General features: G+C 33.0%; 1 protein-coding gene across 2 annotated transcripts in view; it reads right to left on the bottom strand.

Moving 5' to 3' along the window:
* Positions 1-27,272, bottom strand: part of LOC115214454 — a 365,440-nt gene that overhangs the window by 157,156 nt on the left and 181,012 nt on the right. For both annotated transcript variants that reach the window (XM_029783667.2, XM_029783655.2), the window contains exons 30-44: positions 26,552-26,779; positions 24,299-24,495; positions 21,313-21,446; positions 20,969-21,102; positions 18,141-18,338; positions 16,220-16,437; positions 15,123-15,265; positions 13,535-13,671; positions 11,445-11,657; positions 9,196-9,422; positions 8,535-8,674; positions 7,595-7,728; positions 5,505-5,714; positions 3,423-3,643; positions 263-420 (exon numbers count right to left, since the gene is read on the bottom strand). In XM_029783667.2, coding sequence (XP_029639527.1) covers positions 263-420; positions 3,423-3,643; positions 5,505-5,714; positions 7,595-7,728; positions 8,535-8,674; positions 9,196-9,422; positions 11,445-11,657; positions 13,535-13,671; positions 15,123-15,265; positions 16,220-16,437; positions 18,141-18,338; positions 20,969-21,102; positions 21,313-21,446; positions 24,299-24,495; positions 26,552-26,779 — 2,692 coding nt within the window. The remainder of the gene's footprint in view (positions 1-262; positions 421-3,422; positions 3,644-5,504; positions 5,715-7,594; positions 7,729-8,534; positions 8,675-9,195; positions 9,423-11,444; positions 11,658-13,534; positions 13,672-15,122; positions 15,266-16,219; positions 16,438-18,140; positions 18,339-20,968; positions 21,103-21,312; positions 21,447-24,298; positions 24,496-26,551; positions 26,780-27,272) is intronic.

The following is a 27,272-nucleotide window of genomic DNA, read 5'->3' as shown; positions in this document are numbered from 1 at the left end:
ATTCTGGCATTAGGAAGGGAATTCAGCCATAGAAACCATACTACAACATACAATTAGACTCTGGACAGCTACCCAGCTGGCCAGCTTCTCTCAAACCATCCAACTCATGTCAGCATGGGAAACAGATGTTAAACAATGATGACGATGATGATGATTCTGAGATTAACTGAATTGACTATACTCTTTAGTTAAAAAAAAAAGGCCTTATTTCCAACCAAATGAAAAAAAAATCCTTTCATAAAAAAATGAGCATTAAACTTACCATCAATTGCTTGAATCTGGGAAACAAGAAATTTAAAAACAATCTGAGTTCTATTTAGAGAGGTAGATTGTAAAAATAGACTTTGCTTGATTGAAAATGGGAGGGAACTGTACCCCAAGTCCAAAATATCATCAATAGAATCATATCCTGGGAAAGGTCTGAAAAGAGAGAGAGAGAGATAGAGAAATTGAGTTAGAGAGAAAAACGAGAGAGGCTGAGGAGAGAGAGAAAACAGAGGTACAGGTACTTAGGTAGCTCAAGAGGAATAGAAATAATAAATTAACTGTGATATATATATATATATTTAATGAACTGTTCCATGATGGTAAAATCAACAAAAAAGTAATCTATCTGGTGAGAGACAAATATTATCTAATAGACGAAATACATGTTTTTATGTGTCCAGAAATATCTCAAACATATTCATCAGGCACAAACCACCTATCATATCACATGTGGTTTGTGCTTGCATTGTGTCTATTATTGTGTATGTATTGTGTTTATTGAATAATATATATATATATAATGTAATAAATAAAATATATGCATACATACATATATGTACGTACCTACATCTACATGTATATATACATGCATATATAAATATATATATGTGAGTACAGGATACCACAAATAGACGTAGAACTCAACGAGAAACGAAAACATAAAAACAAGGGAACGGACTTTTTTTAACAACGAAAAAACAGAACACAGGACAAACAACACAAGGAACATTCCCCTTCATCAGCTGTCCCCGGTTCGACTCCATGCATGTTTCGAGGGTAAGGACAGGACACACTCGTCGGACCGATCCTTCCTGCGAGGGAATTAAATAAAATTCCCTTGCAGAGGGGTAAAAACAAGGAAAGAAAAAAATGTGACAAGAACAGGACGTAAAAGCAATACAAATAAAAATACAAATAAAAATACGAATACAAAATAAAAATACAAATATAAAAAAAATACAGTACACATAAAGAATAAAAACAGGACAAAAAAAACAAACATTGAGGGCCTTTTTTAGCCTATATATATATATATATATATATATATATATATATATATATATATATGTATATATATTCTTTTATTTGTTTCAATAATTTGACTGCACCCATGCTGGAGCACCGCCTTTAGCCAAACAAATCGATCCCAGGACTTATTCTTTGTAAGCCTAGTACTTATTCTATTGGGGTTTTCTTGCCGAACCGCTAAGTTACAGCATAGCCACAGCCAAATGACTTAAACAAGTAAAAGAAAAAAGAATAAAAGAATATATATGCATACATATATATGTATGTATGTATATATATATATATAATATATATATATATATGAGAATATTGTAGTTCGCTTGAAGCATTTTGTATGGTTTGTAACGAATAAAAAGTTTTGAATGGTTATACATGTTGAAATTTAGTTATCCATAGTCTGATATTTCGGAATAAAATTCCTTCTTCAGTTATTCTTAGATGAAGTCACTGCTATAATCAGTTTTCCAATGGTTTTTCTTTTTTTGGAAGTGTCTCAGCAGTGATCACATGAAGGTCATTCCGGAATTCCTTATGAGAAGTGTGAGGTTGGCTATGTCTCAATCTCGAGTGTGCTGGTACATCCGTAGCACTGCTTCTAAGTTATGTATTATACGTGCAGCTTCTTTCTTTCCCTCTTCTGTCAAGAAGAGAAAAAAAAGAAAGGGAAAAAGAAGAAGCTGCATGTATAATACATAATTTAGAAGCAGCACTACAGATGTACCAACACACACGAGATTGAGACATAGCCAACCTCACGCACTTCTCATGAGGAATCCCGGAAGAACCTTCTTGAGACCACAGCTGAGACACTTCTGAAAAAAGAAAAGCTGTTGGAAAACCGATTATAGCAACGACTCCATCAAAGAATATCTGAAGAAGGAATTTTATTCCGAAATATCATCGGACTATGGATAACTAAATTACAACATGTATATAGTCCATTTTATGTATTATAGTGCATTGTTGTACCATTCAAAACTTTTTATTCTTCATATATATATATATATATATATATATATATATATTACGGAGATGTACTTGCATAGCAAGTGATTTGATCTGAGATCGTGTGCTGGAACAAAAACAATTGCAGCGTGGAAGGTGTTTGTAAGCCATTTAAGAAACACACAAAAGCTGTTCTATTCACTTCAACGTTTAAGTTTAATTTGTCACAGGTCGCGGTCTTATAGTGACGAAAATATTTTGACAAATTAAACTTACATGTTGAAGTGAATCGAACGGCTTTTGTGTGTTTCTATGTATATACTACAACTTTTTTGGTTTCCATCTTCTAAATTCACTCATAAGGCTTTAACCACCCACGGGCTATAGTATACAACATTTTCCCAAGATACCACACAGTGTGAATGAAATACTGAAATTGAAATCACGAAGTATGGAAGCAAACTTCTCACCACACAGATATTCCTGCACCTATGCATATGAAACTGGACCATTAAATTAACTGCCAGTGTTTCTTGAAATTTTCCACTTGGATATATAAGCGAAGCAGTGAGATGAACTGAATGATATAGTAAGATGCACACACACACACACACACATGCATTCTTATGCTTATATGTACAAGCACACTGAGAAACATAATAAATCAAGTGTTCTCATTTATTTGGAGATAGGATAAGAACTATCAACATTTTGACTCCTAGTCTAACATACTATAAACATAGAGCCCCACTTTTCTCAACTCATTGCATTTACAGCTTGTGGAGGCACACCACCTAGTGGTTACAGCAGTGGACTCGTGGTTGAGGGATTGGAGCTTCGAGTCTCAGACCGGGCAATGTGTGTGCTTATGAGCGAAAAACCTAAGCTCCACATGGCTCCGGAAGGTAATGACGAACTTCTGCTGACTCTTTTGCCACAACTTTCTCTCACTCTTTCCTCCTGCATCTTGTGGCTCACCTGCAACGGACCGGCATCCCATCCAGGTGGGGAACCTATATGCCAAAGAAACCAGGAAACCGGCCCTAATGAGCCAGGCATGGCTCGAGAAGGAACAAACATTTACAGCTTACCTATGTTCAAACTCCTACATTACTTTTCATCTTAATATCTTAAGTCAGTTTTAAACTGATTATGTAACAAATATTCAATGAATTCCTTACCCATCTGCACTCAAGATGTTTTGCATTTCTTTCAGCTTTTTTGTCAGTACATTTATCATTTTATAGTAAACTATTTCCATTTTGTCAGGTAATGTGGTGTTGAGTTCTTTCGGGAGGGATAACAACATCAATAAATTTTCAAAGTGCTCAATTTCTTTTACAACAGCTGATACATTTATGGCCAGTTTTGAAGGATCCTTGACTACCATTGATCTGTTAAACTGTAAAGAAAAAATTTTAAAAATTCAAAATAAGACAGAGTATCTTTCTTACAGTGATATGTCGTTGGTGTTTATGACTGTAAATTCTTTTATTCATATATTTTTTTACTTGTTTCAGTCATATAACTGTGGCCATGCTGGAGCACCACTTTAAAGGATTTTTAGTTAAAGAAATCAACCCTAGTACTTATTCTATGGGTCTCTTTAGCTGAACTGCTAAGTTACAGGGATGTAAAACATCAGCATCAGTTGTCAGGTGATAGTGGGGAGCAAACTCAGACACACATGAATATATACATATGTATATATATATATATATATATATATATATATATATATATATATATATATGTATATATATATATATATATATATATATATGTATATATATATATATATATATATATATATATATATATATATATATATATATATATATATATATATATATACATATACAATGGGCTTCTTTCAGTTTCCTCTTCTAAATCTACTTTGGTCAGTCTGAGGCTATAGTAAAAGACACTTGCCCAAAGTGCCATGCACTTGGACTGAACCTGGAACTATGTGGTAGGGAAGCAAGCTTCTTACCACACAGCCAATGTTAGATACAGCAAATTATTGGAATAATCTATTATTGTATTTAATCTTGAGTTTATACACTGATTTCAAATTTAGTCAATTGGTGTGATTTTCATGTATATATCACAGAAAAGCCAGTAGCTGCAATGTTTGTTTGGGGAGAATCCGAGGGTAATTCTGTTTCAGTTAGTCTCAAAGTAGATTGTGCTTTTAACTAAATACATCTATAAAGAGGTCTTTTCCTGGAAAAACACTGCAGCTGCTGGCTTTTCTACGATATATATATATGTGTGTGTGTGTGCATATTTCGTTTTGGGATTTGGTTTGCAAGATTCTTTATGTGAGTTTGTGCGTTGAAGCATATTCTGTTGTGTTTGGGAAGAGTCATTTTCTTTTAGTGCCTTATAATTTAACATACTCACCAGTAAAATTTCCACTCATTTACTTATCTGTTTTCCTAAAATTTTTGTTGCATTTTGCAATCTTCTCTGCTCCCACTTTTTTAATGAACAGGTATTACTGACTATTGTCATACATAGGATGAATCTGGTTATCAACCAAGTCTATAATGTGGAGGCTATGCAAAAGAAGTTGTATAGTGGATGAGACTGAAAATCTTGAAGAAAGACTATTCTCTTTGGTTAAGCTCTCACTGACTTTTTCAAGCTCTACTTAGAAGGAAAATGAAGGTTGGGAGAGAAACATGTTCTCCAGGAAACTTTTTTAAATATGGATAACAGTATAGAAAACAGGAGGAGTCAATGAATCTACTCTTAGCATGCATCTGTTAGTTAGGAAATGCCAGTTAAGAAAGGGCACTTGTCCTTAGTGGTCAGTGTGATCATGGCTCTGTAGGGTTCCTTCATTAGCCCTAGTTGGACGACCATATCATTATTATTTATTTGTATGCTATGTATATTTTTTTAAATCTCATTTCATTCTTTTCTCCTCTTTTGATTTTTTAGTAAACTTCTACACTATGCAATTTGTCTTTGTAATGTCCTCTGCAGCACAGAAAAGAGATTATTGCTGTCACCATCGCCACTACTGTTACTGCTGCCACTACCACTGCTTCTGCCATTGCTGCCACTGCAGCTACTTCTGCCACTGCTGCCATCACTGCTGCCACTTTGGCTGCTGTCACCACTGCCCTGCTACCTTCGCTACTGGCACTGCAGCCACCACCACCACCACCACCACCACCACCACCTCATCATTACTGTTATTATTATTATTATTATTATTACTATTATTACAAAATATGGAAAATTCAACTTACATCATCTAGTAAATCTTCAAATCCATCAAGACTACTTATAAGGCTTAAGATTTGTTTTGGAACATTGAGTTTCACAAGTTCATTGTCACACAGTAGTTTCAGAATGCGTGTTATATTTGTCTTAGGTGATGATGAATTGAACATTTGAGAAAGTGATCCAGGATTTTTACAGAAATCTTCCCAATCGTTTACTTTCATTAATTCTTTCACCTGAATTTAAGGAGAGAAAAGTACTCATAAAACATTGATCAGAGTACAATAATGAAATTATCAGTCAAACAGTAAAGAAATTAAAACAACAAATTCAAAGATTTTGCTGATAAAAACATGGTAATGTTTAAAATATTTTAAAGTTCAAAATTTGAATTAATTGAATTAAATGATGTGTAAATGACAACGTTGATAGGATAATGGACAACTAGTTGAGAGATTTGTAGTAAATATATATATAACCAATGACAATGTATTATGCCTCTTGCTGACTGACCCATCCATCTAGCTCTAATAAATAAGTAAATAAATAAATAAATAAATAAAGCAGTAGAAAGCAGTATTATTCACTGCCTATAAGTTGTAGGAACAGAGTGAAACTGAGGAGTGCTGGATAGTTTCACCTATTAGAAAGTGAATTATAATAAACTGTCCTTTTATTCATGATCAGCACTTAGATCATGATTTTGTGATAGGCACTGACAGGCTGTTATTTAAACTCGGTATTAATATCATCAGCCTTGCAAGCCATGTAAAAGTCATAGCACTTCTCACATAAAAATTATAAAATATATGTATTTTATATGTATGTATGTATGTATGTGTATGTATGTATGTAGTATGTATGTATGTATGTATGTATGTATGTATGTATGCATGTATGTATGTAATTCTATCTGTTCCTTTAATGCTATTGGATAAGATGAAGTGTTGATCCAGCCAGATCTTGGACTTCATTGAAAATTAACACAGGTATGGCTGTGGCTAAGTAGTTTTGTCTTGTAACTTCATGGGTTTGGTTTCAATTCCACTGTGTGGCACCTTGGGTAACTGTCTTCTTCTATAGATCCAAGTTAGCCAATGCCATGCAAGAGAACTGGTAGAGAGAATCTGCAGGAATCAATCACATACTCTCTCTCTCTCTCTCTCTCTCTCTCTCTATCTATCTATCTATCTATCTATCTATCTATCTAGCTATCTATCTAGCTATCTATCTGTCTATATATATGTTATTTATGTTGAAAAATTTAAAAGATGGATGAGAGTTGGTGACAGGAAAAGTGTCCCCCTCCATAAAATCCAGCCTCATATAAATCTCTGTCAAAAGCGATGCTAGCATGGTAAAAATGGATATTAAATCAATATAAGTGGATAAAAGAACACTCTGGTCAATTTAATGACCTGTTCTTCTCTATTATAAACTAGCAGTATCGCCCGGCGTTGCTCGGGTTTGTAAGGGAAATAACTATATAAGCATTTTTAGAGAGTTACTTCCCTTATATAAACCGAGCAAAAAATGCATTAAAAATGCGGAAAAATGATGGTAAATTATTTTTTAAATCGTAGACTCATCGTAGATGCACGTTAATACCTAGAAGGGCTCGATATAAATCACGACTATAAGATATCCGCTTTTGGTTAAACTGCATCGCAAAATGTGGATGTAGTTAGGAATCTAAATCGGAGTAGACAGACACACACACAACTTCAGTTTTATATATAAAGATTTCTATATTAGGCTAAGAGTTCAGACCTCTGAGCAATTAGCTCAAGGTGTTTTATATGTTTGTGGGAGGAATAGTTTATACCAGGCTATCTGAGGAGATTGCCTCTCGTAAGTTAGAGTCCTATCTTGGGAGATTTATTTATTTCTCATAAATGTCTTTCCATAAAAAAACAAAACGAAATGTAAGTATCAAATCAGAGCATTGATGGTATTCCAAATTATTAATAAAAAATAGCCTAGTAAAATGAATCTAGTATTTAAATATTAAATTAGCTCTAATTAGTGCAGAATAATAATAAACCTTTTGATATGCCAAACAGTTTTCTGTTGAATAATTAAACATGATAATAAATAATACATTAACATTAGTTACCTTCAGAGGGTTTCTTACTAACTCAAGAAGTATGTCAAAAAGGCTTTCAATATTCAATGAATTCTTTTCAAACAGTTCTAATGCTTTTAGCAATGGTTCATCAATGTACATTTGAGGATCAAATTTGCCATTTTCTATACAACAAAACAACACAGAAAAAAAGAATTATTATGCAGAAAAAATTAGGAATCTATAAATGTGTTTTGAATTTTATTTGTTATTCTTTTCTATCACATCTCTCATCACTCTTTTGCGCATCTTTTATTCCAAAGTTAAATAAGATTTTCTTTGCTTGCTTGAAATAAAAACATTCTCTCCATCTGACACAATTTCACATCTGACACTATGTCAATTATTTATTAAAGAGTAAAATATTAGTTATGTTGGTTAGTGTGAAGAAAAACTGAACATTCAGAAGAAAGATCCTCATTCTCTAAAGCTTTAGTTTCACAGTCTATCTTTATTACTAAAATAGATGACATTTAGTTTTTGAGAAAATATTTTACTGGTTACTGTCATAGGATTGTGGTCATGCAGGGACTCCATCTTATAAGTGTAATAAATTAAATCAATCCTACTTCTTGGGGACTGTATCCACAATAACCGACTGGACATATTTAATTGATTTTGGAAAGATGAAAGGGTAAGTCAACTTACCACTCATGGTAAATTTAGCATTGCTTTTACTGGACATGTTTCAACTCTATGTTGTTATGATTTCATATCTATTGTATCACTAACACCTTTAAAAAATGCATACACACTACAATACCTCATTTCTTCCATATTCCATAAATCACAAACCTTGTAGTTTCTATATGTATTAGTTGAATATTATGACATGAAGAAACAATTTTATTTTATTTATATACTCCAGATTCATTTTCCTCATCTAATTTCTCTCACAGTAAACATTAAGTCAATTTTTAACGTTTCTTACTTGTTAATTGTTCTAGTCTGGTGTTGATAAATTTCATGATTGCCAGTTGTTGATAAAGATTGGTTTTAATTATTAACAGATTGGCATCAGAAATATTTGAATTAAGAATGACAGTCAAGTAATTTTCCAACATCATAGATCTGGAAAAAAAACAATTCAGTTAATTTTGATTTTATTTAATTTCTATTTTAATTTCCATTCTGTTATTCTATCATTGTATATGAACATATATAAAATGGACCTGATCCCAACTTGAAGGTACACAAACATAACTGCTGACAGATTAATACATATTTATATTAGAAAAATTTAACTTTGTTTAATACCAACATTGTCTTATTACTTTGATATTACATGCTGTTCATTCATAAATTTTTTATTACCATGGTGAACAGCTCTGAAATTATTTTATAGCAAGGACAAAATATATTTAATAATAATTATATTTACCGAAGTTTATTTAATATTGTATATAACATTGTTAGATTCCATAATTTTATATCTAAAACTTTTTTCAATTTGTATTTACAAACTGGAGAAAAATCAACTGAAAACAATTCTAAAAATAACACAAAAGATGAGGTTTATACTTTGCTTTATCTCAACCATTCTATCACTAAAACAACTCATAAATATTCGAATATATATATCCAAATATTACCTAGCCTTCAAAATATTTGTGTTGGCAAAATTCCACTCTTTTTCAAATTTTTGGAAGATGTCTTTGTATTTTTCTTCTGTGAACCATTGATTATCGCCACCAATAAGGACATCTAGTCTTTTGCTAGTGAGAGATTCCAATAATTCCTGTAGATGTTCAATTTCATAGGTAAAGCTTTGAAATTCAGTTGGCATCAAATCAGAATTATTTCTACTGGCACTTGTAATCTGGAATTAAAAACAGTGAGAATTAATCTTTCTTTGTTGACTTTTTCCTTTGTAAAATTATCCCACATTCATATAATCATAATCCTTAACTTCTTCCTGACTACCATTATCACCATCCTCATTGTTCTTGTACATAATAATACAAACTGCTGTACTTATTTGTAGCCTTTCCCACCAATGAATTCAAGCATACTGAAATTTGATTTTACCACTTCTTTCCATATTTTTTTTTTATCCTACATGTCTGCAGATATATTATATTACCAAAATCTATTTACTAGGAATTATGATAAAAATAAGGAGTTTACAGTAAAGGTTAAAAACATTATTCATGATAGTGTCATAATGAGAAATATTGACTGAAGAACTTGTGATTTTGAGTAATGCTTATAGTTAATTGAAGCTTATTTAAATGGAGAATCTTGCCTCTCACAATATAGGAATATTTCTCATGGTCCCAGCAGATAAAAAGGGAAAGGTGTTGCCACAGAGGATAAGGAAGGAGATGCACTGGAACAACCATTCTGACTCATGGGGCTTGCACATCAATCTCTGCCCCAATAGCAGTGAGCGGAGGTCTCAAATGCCACAGGCTCGACTATGAACCTGTCAGAGAGTGACGAATACCTTGGCAGTTTTTTTTCAGCCTGTTGAGCAGCAGATCCTGGGTTGATAGCTGGAGAAGGTGTCACAGTATGTGGAATCCTAGATAAGAGACTTTACCACCATGGAACAGGAAAATTGTCATACCACCCGGCCTTCTACTGTCCCCTCAGTCTAACCCCCACTGGATTGAGCTGGGACGTAAACAGAAATTATCAATTACTTCCAGTAATCCATCTGAGTAGAAATAAGACTTCATTTAATGAGTGCCTTTACTGCTAAACACTCTTGGGTATCTATTATATCCAAAATTCTAGTTCTCCATTAGCATGACTTTTCTGTACACATAACTTGCATTGAGAATAAACACAAGTCAAAGAGAGAACCTCAGTGTTAGTGATCAGGAATATTGATCAGTACACAATCATCTTGCTTTGTGGGTTTGAATATGTTTATTAATTTTTTCACTGACTTCTCTGCTAACATCACTTATATCTATGACTTGCATGTTTCTCACAAAGCATTCATCCTTGTATAGCTTCTTTAGCATCCACTGGACTGCAGAGTATGGGACTCTATCAAAAGTCTTATCCAGATAATTAAATCTGAGATGAATAAACAAGAACAAGAAAAAATACAAGGACAAGTTTTCAGAAAAAGTGTTATTAGTTTCACGCTTGGAAAGAAAAAGGAAAAAGGGAAAGGGTCTTTTGGATATAGAGTCCTTCATCAAAAAAGAAAAAAAAGGAAAAAAGGATGGTTGCTGGAAAGGAAGGAAGACAAAAGATTAGGAGCCAGGTGGGAATGCAGTTCTATGGGGAGGAGTGAAGAGAGAGGAAGAGGCAAGGAGTTGTGTACATATAAAGGAGAGTATCTGTGTAAATAGATGGGCATATGGGGTTGTGAGTTGTGTGGGGTGCAGGTGGTTGGAGCTTAGTAGAGTTGAATGAGATGTGAATGTTGTAAAGGAGAAAGAGATATGTGGAAGCAGAAAAAATAGGGAAAATGGCAGAGAGAAAGGTGTAGTAGGTGGGATAAAGACAATCAAAGCAGGTTCAAGTTGAGGAAAAATTACAAAGGGGATAAAGGTGGGAAAATTATAAGTGGAACAATAAATAGGTAAGAAAAACAGTTGAGTGTGAAGGAGTAGGTAAGAAAGTAGAGATGAAGAGAACAGACTGGCGAAGGAATATCTAAAAAGCACATGATTGTTGAAGAATATAAGATAACTAAGTTCTCTTGCTGTTAAGAAAAATGATAAGTTTAAAATTGAATTTAAACATCTATAAACTGAATAGATTAATTTAGCTGCTATTTTATAATTTAACTGTTACTTTATTTCAGTATTCATTCATTATTTAAATAATTTAAATATTAAGAAAAAAAGGAAACTGCTAAAAACTCCACAGAGAACCTTACTGTGTCAATGAGCTCTTTTAAACCAGCTATATTTCCCATCAGTTGCATCTGTAATTTCTTAGTATCAATGCCATTCATTAATGTGTCACATACAGCTTTTCTTACTTCATCAATGTCATCAATTGATACAGTGGCAGGAGCAAATATTTCATAGAACATATTTTTGTCACTACAAATTGTTTTCCAAGTATTTTCATCAAATAATTTTTCAATCTAAAATAAAAATAAAAGGAAATGAAAGAAAGGATAAAATCATAATTAGAATATAATACGTGCAAAGCAGAAGTTCTGGCTAGATTCAAGTTGTAAACTGTGGTTCACTGATTGGAATTCTTGATGTAGTTGTAAAATTGTATTGAAAATCACAAGGGTATATTTTTATTTCTTGTTTGTCTATTAGCCTTTCAACAAACGATTTTAATGTTTGGTCTAATTTGATTAATCAAAAGTGACAACTTAACTTTTCCACTTCATGACTCAACTTTTCTATAGTTATTATGGAAGATAGTAAAAGACAGTCATATTTCAATTGGTATCTGACATTTGAGGCAGGAACACATCACCTCAGACACAGCAAACCACAGTCTGGTTTCAGTCAAACAGTAACAACAACAGCTATAGCAGCCAAGTTGCCATCTCTAATTTGATGATAACTTTTTCCCATGGGGATTAACTTTTTTTTTCTTTTATTCTTTTACTTGTTTCAGTCATTTGACTGTGGCCATGCTGGAGCACCGCCTTTAGTCGAGCAAATTGACCCCGGGACTTAATCTTTGTAAGCCCAGTACTTATTCTATCGGTCTCTTTTGCCGAACAGCTAAGTGACGGGGACGTAAACACACCAGCATTGGTTGTCAAGCAATGCTAGGGGGCCAAACACAGACACACAAACACACAAATACATATATACGACAGGCTTCTTTCAGTTTCCGTCTACCAAATCCACTCACAAGGCATTGGTCAACCCAGGGCTATAGCAGAAGACACTTGCCCAAGGTGCCATGCAGTGGGACTGAACCCGGAACCATGTGGTTGGTAAGCAAGCTACTTACCACACAGCCACTCCTGCACAACTAAGAGATAAAAGGAAATATATATAAAGTTGTTTCAACTAAGGTTTTCAGTAAAAGTTTTATATTCTATTTTGGAAACTTATGTTGTTCAGAGTTAGCCAAATCAAGCATTGGTAAAAAGGTTGATGATTCATTCTCCAAAATTGCTACTGTGTTAGGTTCATAGTACAGTCATTTGATATTCACTGTGATATTCACTATTTGAGTAGCAAACTTAACCTGAAGCTCAGGTTAACACCATCAACCTGGGAATTTGGTGCCTGTAGTAGAATCTAATCTGTAATAAATATTCTTGGACCAGGTCACTAGTCATAAGATAACTTTTTCCCTTCTGACTAATCTTAGTAATCATAAAAGGGGTTATGGACACTTCATTTCTGCTTCAGACAAGGCTTAAAAAATTTTTGCTGAAAATAGGAGCCATCCCATCGAATACTCTTTCACCAGTCCACTGACACTAGAGGGAGAATGGAAGAAGTGCTTTGTAATTGATGAATGTTTCAATTAACTGTAGTGCTAAACTGAAGTTCTAGAATAGGTATGCACTCTCCTGAACTCCTTCGAGTCGGTAACTCCCTGACGGATACATCAAATAAAGAATTTTTAAGTAACTGTCTCACTTACATGAGATGAATTAAATTTTAATTAATTCTTTGACTATAACTATTTTTTAATAAGAACAAGTATAAAATTGTAGTGTGAGAATATTCACATATAAAGGAGTGCTGAAAAGTTCCTGGCTTTAAGGGTATTGCAAAAGGCCTGGCTGGAGGCCCAACCTTCCGAGTTTTTTTTACAAGGTTTAGTAAAATTGAAGGGCTGCAGTAATAAGTTTGTAAATCTGAGAGGGGAATATGTTTAATAAAATCATAAATAAGTGATCTTCCTGTATTTTCTTTTACCCAAAGCCAAGAACTTCTACATGTGTATGAACTTGTACATGTGTATGAAATGTTAGAAATGTTCAAAATCATATAAACGTATTTATTACAATAATATAAAATATAAGTTATTCACATTGTCTTGATTCTTGATCATATGCAGGAAGAAAGTTGGTAATAGTTCCACAGAATCAGGAATTTTTTCAGCATTCTTGACAACTTTCATTAATTCAGTAGAATTGATATAATCCAATAAATCAAAGGATGAAGAAGCTGAAAATTGGAAACCTTTGAATAATTATGAAAAAAAATGATATTTTCTTTTAGCCGTTAATAAAATAAAATAATTAAAGTTTGCTTAATCTTTGGTTGTTTACTGATCCTAAAAATTCAAATTCATAAGAGTTTTAATTTTTCTGATCTACTAAAAGAAGCAAAGGTGGAAAGAATTTCAAAACAATTCTACCAGCTTAATGCTATGAACTGGAAATGTGAGTATATAGTGATGTAAAACTTGGGATAAAATTAATCACTGGAAGCAATTTGAAGACACAGAGAAGATAGCTGAAACAGTAAAGTGTTAGATTAAATGCCTTGTAGTATTTAGTTTAGTCTCTCTTTGGTCTCACTTCAAACTAAATGCATGGAATGACTGTATTCTATACCTTTAGAATCATTAAAATAAATACAGAGCTCGTCCAGTCTGTTATACAGCTTCCAGAAAATACAGGCTGTATCCATAAGTAAAATGAAATTATTCTGAATATATAGGCTAAATAAGAGGAAGGTTTACTACAATTAAACGAATTGAAGTTAATTTTCTATAGCAAAAATATGTTATGTAATTAGAATTAAAAAAATTGCTGACATTCGAACAATAGTATAATATATTATCATATTTATCATTATCAGGTGGAATGTTCGTTAAGTGTGCCATTGGTTAATAATTGCTGCTTTTTATCAACATAAAGAGATAACCAAATAACTAAATATTGGCTACAGATCTCAATGCCTTCTTAATATCATATATAACATGGTTATACACCAAATGGCAAAGTATATCTGGGGCAATACACTAACAAGAAAACAAGACATTAAAATATTCATAACTTTCTACCATGATTCTATTCTTCTACTATGATTCCATTCACATTTTTGATACCTTACAGAAACACATGAAGTACACTACTTGACTAGTATTTTATCATATTGACTAATGAGAGACAATGGCCAAAATTGACCACAATGAAATTTGAAGTCTATAATATAAAGAGAGTGATAAGTACATAAAGCATTTTATCCTATAGATTATCCATTTTATAAATAATTATGATGTTATATACAGTTACTGAATAAATTAAATCCAGAGAGAATAACAGTATTCTTAATTAAGCATGGTATCAGGACACCATGATAGGCCTTATATTCATGACAGTTAACTAACAACAGCTAAACATAGCATTTATAGTCTTTCTAAAGAAGTCTGAGGGCTATATTGCACTACTGTAATAACATCACAATGATGACTATTAGTGAAGCGCTATAGGAAAAGTTTCCTATGTAGGCTAATGTCATCAGTCTAATGCTATAAAAACTGGAGATATGTAATAATTCTCTGGAACCTCGTGATTCAAGAATAGGTTAAATAATGGACGAAATAAAACCTAAATGTTATCACTGGTGACAACAAATAAAAAATAGTTATTGATAATGATGTTACTTACCATTTATTTTAGTAAGATGATGATTGAGAAATTCAACAATGTGGTATTGGACAAACAGCTGGTGGTTGAACTCTTGTATAATGCCTGGTGTCTTGCCATATCCAGAGAGACTGATATTTACTATTTGATGTAATGCTGTGGAGCTGAAATATAAACAATGAAACTAAGTATTTCTCATAAGAAATTGGAAGTGAATGAAATCAAATATTCATTTTAAAACATAAGTAACATTTTGGATAGCTATACTTCTAAATGACCCATTATCAACTAAAACAAATATATGAACACTAGCTTTATATGCTTCCTGAGATTTGTCAACACTACATCTGATTTTCTCCCCTCCATACACACACAAGCATGTATCTGACTCATACACTGTTCGCTTTCCAGACATTTATACGTTACTGCATATGCTTTATATGCACTTTTGATAAGTTGTGGTGCATCTGAGCACTGTATACATAATTTCATTATTACATGAGCAGAACTGCAGCATAGTTCTGGTAAATTATTATTACACTATATGAAACATTATCAGAAAATGCAGATCTTAAATAATTTGAAAGTAATGATAAGTTTATTATCTGCTGGAGTTACATTGTTTATTTTATAAGAAATATGAGCACAAATAAGATGAAAAAATGACTGCTCAACTAATATGGTTATGAAAGGCAAATAGCTGATATATGTAATGAGAAAAATAACTGTGTTGAAGATAGGGATTTTTTAAGATGGAAGTAAAACTAGGAAGATGGAAAAGTGGTGAAATAGTTAAGTGTTTAAGTCACATGATGTTGAGTCTGCAGGATAAGTTGACACAAAATTTGTGAAATAAAACATGATCATAAAGCTATCTCGGTAAAAGTGAGATTAACATATCAGGCAGACTGGGAGATTATTTTATATATTGATTGTTTAACTGTGAATGTTTGCATTTATATAAATATATATTCATATATATTCTAAGCCTTGTCTCAAAATGATGTGCTTACAGGGAAAAGAAAACTGAAATTGATATCACTGAAGCTCTAAAACTATTAAATTTATTGTATTGAATAGGAAAAAAATAAAATAAAATCGTTTAACTCAAAGCTTACCTTACAATATTTATGACATTATCAATACTTCCCCATTGTTCTAGCAGACTTCCATATAGTATGTTGCCAAACATACTATCTGACCAGTTTTGTTTTATTTTGGGAAAAATCGATGAAAAATTCATTATAAAATGAGACATCAGCCGTTGAAATTTAAGGTTCTCTACTGCCACAGCTGTATAATTGATTTTGACGTTTGCACCAGGCATATCAGAGAGCTAGAATGAAAAGGATGAATATTTAGACAACAGATTTGCTTTATTTCATTTTGATACAACACTTCTTTTATTTCAATCTTGAGATTGCATTTTTGTAGTTGTTGTTGCTGTTGTTGATGGATAGTTTTGTCATCAAATATTCTAATGGTTTTATAATTTGTTATGTAACAAAGGACTGGAACTTGGGTTAATTTCTGACAATAGTATTTGTTAATTTCTATCCAAGTCTATTCATGAAGTAAAAGTAGCTTATAAAGTGTGAAGAGAGGACTGTTGGTTAAATCTAAATTTAGTCCAGCCTGCCCTCACAAATTCTGATTCTGAGTTTCAGCTTTCCAAATAGAAAAGTTGCCATGGAGCTTGACACAATTTTTGTGATATTGACATGTACTTTGGATAAAATGCAAGTCTGTACTTAAGTTCATCCAAGGCAGAATTTTAACTCATCTCTACTAGGGATTGAAATATAATATGATAAAATGCTCGAGCTTTTGCATCAGCAAATGTGCCTACTTACAGTCTGATAAACTGAAGTATTAGTGTTAAAAATGTTGACATTTCCAGTAATCCAGTGTTTTAATTCAGGATAAGGCAAGAGTGTGTTACACATAAAATCATTTCCTTCATTTGGTTTTACTGTCTAGTTGGTTTCTATATAATCAATAAAATTGTAGCAAATGACAAGAAAAAACTATGAAAAGTTAACATAAGATATTAAACACATCCATATACTACCATACATGTATATTTGTAGTATATACTTTTAATATTTATATATTGCAATATAACTGTATCAAAAGTATGTAATAATGGATTATACAGTGTATACTTTATCTAGAGGCCTTTGCTGCAACAACCCTTCTCCTCTGTAGTAACTAATTATAAACTACACTTTTCAAATGCAAATCTATTCCTCAATGCTCTGTATTACCTTCCTAGAACTACAGCCTTTTGGAACTCACTCCCTCTATACAAATAATAACTTATAGAAGTTGAGACTGAATATCAGCCTCATCTATCTTACCAACCTAGAAAGCTTGCAAGATTTATTATTTTACTATTCCTCTTGTTCACACCAAATCTAAATAATTACCTGTGTGTCTCCTTCTCTTTGTCTCTCTCTTTCCCTTTAACTCTTTCTCCCCCCCCCACTCTCTTTGTCTACCTCTCTGGCATGCTCATCAAAAACAATTAACTGCTTTGGTAGTTTCAGTATATGACTGTTTTTCATTAAAATACTAATAATCTGTTTGGGTAGATGAGTACTGAGTAGAGATGTTCATAGGTTTAACTGTCAATGTATAAAATATAAATAGTTATATATAATATGTATATTCTATTATTGTCATTAATGATAAAAAAGAAAGTGTATTTTATTAAAATTAATCCCTTTAATTAGGCTGCCATGAATAATTAACTTTGACACAAAATATTTATCACCTGTGGATTTTCCTCAGCAAAAAATAAAGAATATTTCTAGAAAAAATTCTTACAACATAATTTCAACAGAAATGATAGGTTTCCAAAGTCCATAAACAGTGCAAATGAAATAGAATGGCTCCTACAAGGAACCAAAAACTGCTTCAGAGTGTTAGCTCACCAGAAACTTACTTTTATTCTGTAGATCTTACCAAATTAATCAAAGGAGCAACATGAACCAGGTAATACAAAAATCAATAGAAAAAGAAATATTTATGACTTACAAATGTTAAGAAGTCTTTTAAGCCAGGGATTCCTTCATTAACCTGAATTTCTAGTGCTGTCATGTTGATATTTTTGTATATCATGCCACAGATATCTTCAGAAAATTCTTGATAATTTGCTTGAGGAAACAGCATAAGAACTATAGATTTATCATTGCACATATTCTTCCAGTTTGCAAGATTCAGCATAGCTACCAGCTGATAACAAAATAGATGAAATATTTAAAAAATAAATTAAATGAAATATTGATGTTGGTATTGTTACATATCAATATAAATTGTCTATCTATTGATATATAGAAATTATTTATATATCAGAACATATTTATCAAAATTATACAATGATATATCACACAAGCTATATATTTTTGACTTTGTTTACACATAAAAAGTTATGTGTGTGTGAATGTGTGTCCGTGTATTTGTATGTGTGTGTGTATTTACATATACAGCTAAATGTATGTATGTATGTATGTATGTATGTATGTATGTATGTATGTATGTATGTATGTATGTATGTATGTATGTATGTATGTATGTATGTGTGTATGTATTTTACATCACTTTTTACATGCTGGCATGAAGTAGATTAAGGTATTGTCTTACAAGTGGTGGATGCTCTTCCTGTCTCTAACTCTTGACTGTTTTTAAGTGAGACATCACTTATTTCACATATCATCAAAGATGCAAGGCAGCAGATGACAACAATGTCACTGAAGATACTTCAGCAATATTCAGAGAAGTATATATATATATACATATATATATATATATATTATCATCATCACCGTTTAACATCCACCCTCCATGCTAGCATGGGTGGGACTGTATATATATATATGTGTGTGTGTGTGTGTGGTGTGTGTGTGTGGTGTGTGTGTGTGTGTGTCTGTGTGTGTGTGTGTCTGTGTGTGTGTGTGTGCGTGCTTGTTTGTGTTTATATGTGTTATATATATATATATATATATATATATATATATATATATATATATATATCTATATATATATATAATATATATATATATATATATAACCCACACCATTCTATTCTCCTCAATATCTTGAATGGATCACCTGGACTCTTTATTTCTGTGATCCCTTTGCAACTCCGGTTCATCATTCTTTGCTTTCCCTACTAAATCTCAGAATGCTCTGCTCCACACTTCTTTCAGAGTTTAACCCAATATCTCCTGGCATAAAGCTGATCACCACCTCTCTTAGGGTTTGTAGTCTTGTGAACAGCATGGCAACCTCACACTAATGCTGGTAGTATGAAAAAAAACACCCAGTACACACTGTAAAGTGGTTGCTGTGAGGAAGGACATCCAGCTGTGGAAGCCATGTCTATACAGACATTCTAGAATGATGCAGTATGTAGGCCCATCAGATCCTACCAAACTATGCGACTCATACCAGCATGGAACATACTCTTTACTCTTTTACTTGTTTCAGTCATTTGACTGTGGCCATGCTGGAGCACCACCTTTAGTTGAGCAAATCGACCCCAGGACTTATTCTTTGTAAGCCTAGTACTTATTCTATCGGTCTCTTTTGTTGAACTGCTAAGTCACAGGGACATAAACAAACCAGCATCGGTTGTCAAGCGATGTTGGGGGGACAGACACAAACACACAAACATATACACACACACATATATATACATATACATATACATATATACGACGGGCTTCTTTCAATTTCCGTCTACCAAATCCACTCACAAGGCTTTGATTGGCCTGAGGCTATAGCAGAAGACACTTGCCCAAGGTGCCACGCAGTGGGACTGAACCCGGAACCATGTGGTTCGTAAGCAAGCTACTTACCACACAGCCACTCCTACGCCTAAAAATGATGATGATGATGATATATTCTTCTTGAAGAAGATATTTCAATCTTTTCAACTACAAAGCGTTCCATAAGCTATTCCTTAGTTATTTTACTATATACCTGTTGCAGTCATAGCTTTATAGTTACAAATTTTACTTTCCACTCATAAGGTTTTGGACTCTGTCCCAGTGATACTTCAATCAAGTGTCTTCTACTACCACCTTAGGCTGACCCAAACCTTGTGAGTGGATTTGGTAGATGGAAACTGAAAGAAGCCTGTTGTATATATGTATATATATGCATTTGTGTATGCATGAGTGTGTGTGCATGACTGAGAGTGTATGTATATCTTCTTGTCTTGAGACCATATGCCAGTCGTAAACAAGTGCCACCATCCTATCTACAGCAAAAATGTCTTTTATCATTTATCTTTTATCTTTTACTGTGGCCATGCTGGGGCATCACCTTAAAGAATTTTTAGTTGAATGTATTGACACCAGTGCTTATTTTTCATAAGCATGGTACTTGTTCTGTTGGTCTTTTTTGCTGAACCACTAAGTTATGGGGGACATAAACAAACCAGTACCGGTTGTCAAGTGGTGGTGGTGGGGACAAACACAGACACAAAGACACTTACACATAGATATATATATATACATATAATATGGGCTTCTTTCAGTTTCCATCTTCCAAATTCACTTACAAGGTTTGGGTTGGCCTGAGGCTATAGTAGAAGATACTTGCCCAAGGTGCCATGCAGAGGGACTGAACCTGGAAGCATATGGTTGGGAAGCAAGCTTCTTGTCACACCTGTGCCTATATTAACTTACTTGGAAATGAGTGAGTTTTGGTAAGAGGATAGGCAATCAGAAGATCTGTTTCAGTAGATTGTGTCTGACACATTGCAAGCATGGAAAACTGGACATTAAAATGATGATGATGAAGAAGAGAATTATGAATATACAAAGTTTTATTTTAATGTTAAAAATGATAGAACTCACTCTGTGATAATTTCCTAAAGCAGATTCGATGCCTTCTGTTAGAATATTAATGAATGTTTTTGATTTGCCCATCATAACTATTAACTTGTAAAGTTCAGAATTTTCAGAAATGAGCATATCAAATTTAATGTCACCTGTAATAGATATAATATTGTATTTATTACTTCATTAATTGCAATAAATCATTAATGGATAAAACTATTAAGAAAGACTGAAGAAACCAACTTTATTAAGCACATGTATATATTTGTTGAAAATATTGACCGTGGGTCAAACTATAGTACCATGAAAACTATTTCTGGATTGCAAAACATGAGAACTAAAACAACTATAAAGTTCCTTACCGGTAAGAATTTTCTCCAAATTTAAGTTGACAATTTTCAGAACTTGTTCCTCAAACATTACAATGTGTTCATGTTCTTCTGTTCTAAAGAAGATCTCAGTGATCATATTTTCAAAATAACCTATGTATTGAAAACTAGCAAAGAAATAGAGAAAAAAACGTTGTATAAAAATATTGGTTTCGGTATAATTATTGTGGACTTATACAATAAAGTGCTATTTGCACTTTATTGCACAAGTCCACAATTTTTAGGAGATGAATATAATTGACCAAATTAAACCCAGTCAGTGTATCTCTGGGAGAGAGAGGGAGAGAGAAAGAGAGAGGGAGAGAGAGATGGAGAAAGAGAGAGAGAGAGACGGGGAAAGATGGAGAGATGGAGAGAGACTGAGAGACAGAGAAATAAATACTATTTAATATTTTCTTTAGAGATATTTTGTTTCTGTCACTCATTGGAACATTGGACAAAATGCTTTGTGATATTTATTTCCAGCTTTTTACATTCTCATCTCAAATCTGACCAAGTTCAGCTCAGCTTTTTATCTTTCCAGGGTCAATAAAATCTAGTACTAGTCATATTCTTTAAGCAAGAGATTATAACTGAAAATACTGAATGAATTTTCTTGAGCTACTCATCATTAATTTTCTGTGAAAAAGTGACTCCAGGTATTAAATTAAAAAAAAAAATGAATGATGGAACACAAATCCTATAATTAATGGGATATGTGGCAAGTCTGACATTATGTCTACCATGGTCAAAACAGAATAAAAGTATATTCAATTAAAATGTATCTTATGTAAATAGATTTTGGGGGACTTCTGCTATATATTGGTTTCTTCTGACATGCATAAATATCTGATTTTTTTTAAAGAAAAGAGAATTAAGGAAATGTGATATTCAAAGTAATATTTATCTCCACTTATATGTGGACATTTGCAGCAGTTACCATGAGAAAAACTCTCACATTGGCTTTTGGTGCAATATGAGAGTATAGTGCAACAAGAGTGCATTTTGCTCCAAAAGCCAATATGAGAGTTTCTCTCATGGTAACTACTGCAGTATAGTTTGTTCTAACAGAACATCTATGTTTAAGTGGGGATAAATATTACTTCTTGATATCAATACTGCCTCTGTTGCTAATATATATAGCTTCCTCAAGGGCATTACTGGGCTAATTGAGATGTAGTAATTTTTATCTGTGATTGACATGTGACACAGGAACTTATCTCTGACTCTACAGAATTCCTTTCAGTTTAACTCTGTATATCATTCATTTATTAGCCATTAGACAAACAAACATCTATATTTTGAAAATATTTTCATGGCTAAGTCAGTGAAAGATGGGCTGCAATAATAATATTTTTAGGTGGAAGAAAGAGAGGAAATTATACTCAGACTTGGCCTAAATGCTTGCAATAAAGTGAACTTTTCTTATGACATGTAAAGCCATGTAGTGGTGTTCAATGGGTTTAAGATTCTAGTCTGAACTTCAACACACTTTCTCACAACCAAATTTCACTCTCATGGTTTTAGTTAACCTGAAACTAAACCCAAGGAACCACAAATGGGAATCAAATTTGAAACTGGGAATCAAAGTTGTGGAGCAAACTTTTTAACCACATTGCTATATCTGGTTAGACCATGTGTTTCATCTAGAATCTTACAATTAAAATGCTTAAAGGTATTTGTTTATATATTTGATAATTTTTAATGATATCTAAGTGTACAAAATGAAAATGAAAGAATAACAGTGTGTAACAAAATTTTATAATTTCTTTTTGTTTTTGGTCTGTAAATGTTATTTTTGTATTTGCTTCTATCTAGAAATCAAAGGAAATTACTACTTTTCCCTTCAAACTTTTCTTTTGTGACCTGGATATCACTGTTTCGAAACTGACCTATTTTCCATTACTTTTCAGACAGTTTCAGTGCGGAGTTGCTGAAGCAAAAATATTGTTATAACAAATATTCTGCTCAATACCAGAAATTTGTTTGTCCTTTGCTTGACCTTAAACCCTTGAGTATATCCCTTAGTGGCTGACAATATGTGTGTCTCTGATGATAAGCTTGAACAGTGGAGGAGCATCATAGTTAGATGCTGAGAGGGATTCTTTGGAGTTTGAATAAATGTAACAAAAGCAAAGTTTGAAGGAAATATTAGCCATTTTTCATACTTTCCAGGGGTAAGCAAATAGGAAATAACAGTTGCTACTCAAGAACAAAAATCGTGTTACACAGTGCAATCCACAATACAGAGCCATTTATTTCCAGTATCTCATTTAATAATGGTTCCTTATTTCTTTATTGCCCACAAGGGGCTAAACATAGAGGGGACAAACAAGGACTGACAAAGAGATTAAGTCGATTACATCAACCCCAGTGCATAACTGGTACTTAATTTATCGACCCCGAAAGGATGAAAGGCAAAGTCGACTTCAGCAGAATTTGAACTCAGAATGTCATGGCAGACGAAATACCGCTAAGCATTTCGCCCGGCGTGCTAACAATTCTGCCAGTTCGCCAATGGTTTCTAATATGCAACATCTGTGATACACACCACCACTGGACAAAAAGTAAGGAGGCCTTACACTTCTGAGGGAAATCTATAAATGTCACTGCTTCATGGCATTCATTTTCTTTGATAGATAAAGAACTTTGTCCAAATAGAAAAGAAAACTGATAATAATGTAGTTGCGATAATAGTTTTTGAAATTATCATGAATTGTTTCATCATATTCGAGCATGTTATGGATACTTTCCATTATTAACCCTTCTTTTTTGTGTTAGTCATATTTTTAATGCATGTACGTATGTTTTAAATGGGTGAATGTGTTGTGTACATATAGTCTTCTCTGACTGTTTCTTGTTCAGTGTCTCTGAATACTTAACACCAAGAGTTTTAGTGCAATAATGATTCACACTTGAAGACATGAAAATAATCTTAGGAAATGAAACATGATTAATTTACTAAAGTAAAAATTTATACCTTCCTGGGTCAATGATATCTGAAGACATATCTAAAAATTCTTTCATCATGGCATCCATTTGTGGTTTTTGGTTCATCCATAGATTTAAGGGTTTCCACATGTTCATACTATTTGGAACCATTGACATAGCCATCATTTTCTCCCACAAATTCTCTACAGTGGTCAACATTGAATAAATACTGGGTGGTTTTGGAGACTTAGAAATAAAAATAATATAAAAACGATTGTTTAAAATCATAAATAAAGTAAACATATTTAAGAGATGAGGACTTATGTACATTATTTACATTATTTACAATTGACAGATATTTGTCCTCATCTTATTTGTTGTTAATACAAAGTTTCTATTGATATACCCACCAACCTTCTTCAGGTGTCTTGGGGAAATTTTGAACCTGGGTTCTCATTCCTGAGGTATTTTTCGATGTTACTATTATTATTATTATTGTTGTTGTTGTTGTTGTTATCATCATCATCATTATCATTATTATTATTATTATTATTATTATTATTATTAATATTATTATTATTATTATTATTATTATTCAGGTCACTGCCTGGAATTGAACTCGGAATCTTAGGGTTAGTAGCCTGCACTCTTAACCCCAAGATTCCAAGTTTGATTCCAGGCAGTGACCTGAATAATAATAATAATAATAATGATAATAACAATAATAATAATAATAATAATAATAATGATAACAACAATAATAATAATAATTATGATAATAATAATAATAATGGTTTCAAATTTTGCCACAAGGGCAGCAATTTTTGGGGAGGGAATGAGTCAATTACACCAATCCCAGAGTTCAACTGGTACTTATTTTATTGACCTCGAAAGGATGAAAAGCAAAGTCAACCTCAGTAGAATTTGAATTCACAATGTAGCAATGGACAAAATAACACTAAGCATTTTGTCCAGTGTGCTAACAATTCTGCCAGCTCACCACCTTAATAATAATGTTAATAATAAATGCCCTGATGTAATACCAGGAAGTGGCTCACATGGCTTCTGTCTGATCTTAACTGATTGGAAGTGTTATCTTGTACATGTTTTGTTTTGATGTAAAAAATGGACAACTGTAAATATTCTGCTCAGTACCACAAATTTGCTTGTCAGTTGCTTGACCTTAACCAGTTGAGAATGTCCCTTTGTGACTGACGATATGTGCATCTCTGATCATGAGCAGGTGTAGTAGGTGAGTATCATAGCCATGTGTTGAGAGGGATTCTTTAGGATTTGAATAAGTCATCTCTGGAAACATGGGTGTTTTGTTCATCATCCTTAAACAACACTTACTTTGAGCAGGTTGGGTCACTCAACCTGAAGAAAATACTAACAGGGCCCCACCTGCAAGGTTATGCACTGTTTAACTTAATATGAGGTCAACATGTCGTGCACATATGGTTGTGATGCATGTGCCTGGTGTACCCTTATCGGATGTACCCTTATAAGATGGGTAGTCATGATGGGTATACTGGGCTTCATATATTTTACCCCAGTATTATTTTCTGCTATAGGCACAAAGCCTGAAACTTTGTGGGAGGGGGGATGTCTTGGTATATAAGTTGTCCTAACACTTTTGGCCTAATGTGTGGGCTGTGCTATATTATTGGTGGTGATTCTGTTGAGCATGTATTGTGTGAAAGTGCTAGTCTATTAGGTGGTGATTGTATGTTACATTTTGTGTCTAGAGCGTTGTATTTGAGTTATACTATTGAACTGAAAGTGACTGCAGGCTGTGCCCATCTTTTGAGCAGTGGGTAATGTTGTGAGCCTTAGTATACTTGTTCATATACCCTATAATCATGCATAAAATTTTATTTATAATTAGTAGCATTTATATTTTCACATCCAGTATCTTGCTCATTTCACTTTCAATATCCCTGTAGTTTGACAGTTTCTCTACTTCCTTCCAGGTGATGTTATATTTTAGATAGAAGGAATACAAGATATCTATGAAAGTGTAGAATTTTTTTTATTAGAGTCTTCAATAACTATGTCTGGAATTTCAAATGATGATAACCTCCTTGTTATCATGCTCTATATTTGGAATCTATTTACATAATTTCTTATCCATTTTTACAGTGAGATGCAGGTATATTGCTTAGTGAATTTAACTGATGACTTGATTATGTCTGCAGATATATTTAAACTTGGTGAAGACTAGGCAACTAGAAATGATGTATTCAGTTCATGTTTATTAAACAAAGCTTTAATTATATAACATACATCCAAAAAAACTTACAATTGATAGAGGCTGGATATCAGTTTGCATTGCACGATCCATTGGTATAAAATTTTTCATTTCACTTTCAAGGGTGTCGTAATCTATACGACACATGACTCTTAAGAATTTGTTCAAGTCAAACGAAATACAGCTGGGTGTTGCAAATCTTTGGTAGTTAGCAGATGTACAAATTTTGCTACCCATTTCTTGGACAGAAGAAGAGCCTAAAACCTCCATAATAGGTTTCTGCAGGTAAATGTAAAATAAAAATAATATTTATTACTATAATACATATTGATATTTCATCTGTGGCTGTAAGTCAATATATGAAATCAATATGATTAAAGGAAGGTCATATATATTCTTTTGACAGGCCACAACAAAATTTTTGAGAGGAAAAAAATATTGTCAACTGAATTAATATCTGTATAATCATCATCATCATCATTTAACATCCATTTTTAAAGCTGGCATGGGTTAGATGGTTTGACTGAAAACTGGTAAGCCGGGGAGCTGTATCTAGTTCCAATGTGATTTGGCATGGTTTCTATGGCTGGATGCCCTTCCTAACACCAACCTCTCCAAGAGAGTAGTAGGTGCTCTTTATGTGCCACTGGCACAAGTGCCAGTTGCAAAGCACCAGTATTGGTCACAACTACAATCTCACTTGGCTTGGCAGATCTTTTGAAGCATGGTATATCACCAAAGGTCTCAGTCATTTGTCACTGCCTCTGTGAGG

Source organism: Octopus sinensis, linkage group LG1, assembly GCF_006345805.1.
Source record: "Octopus sinensis linkage group LG1, ASM634580v1, whole genome shotgun sequence".
Classification (NCBI taxonomy): Eukaryota; Metazoa; Mollusca; class Cephalopoda; order Octopoda; family Octopodidae; genus Octopus; species Octopus sinensis.
This window is presented reverse-complemented; position numbering and strand designations above follow the sequence as displayed.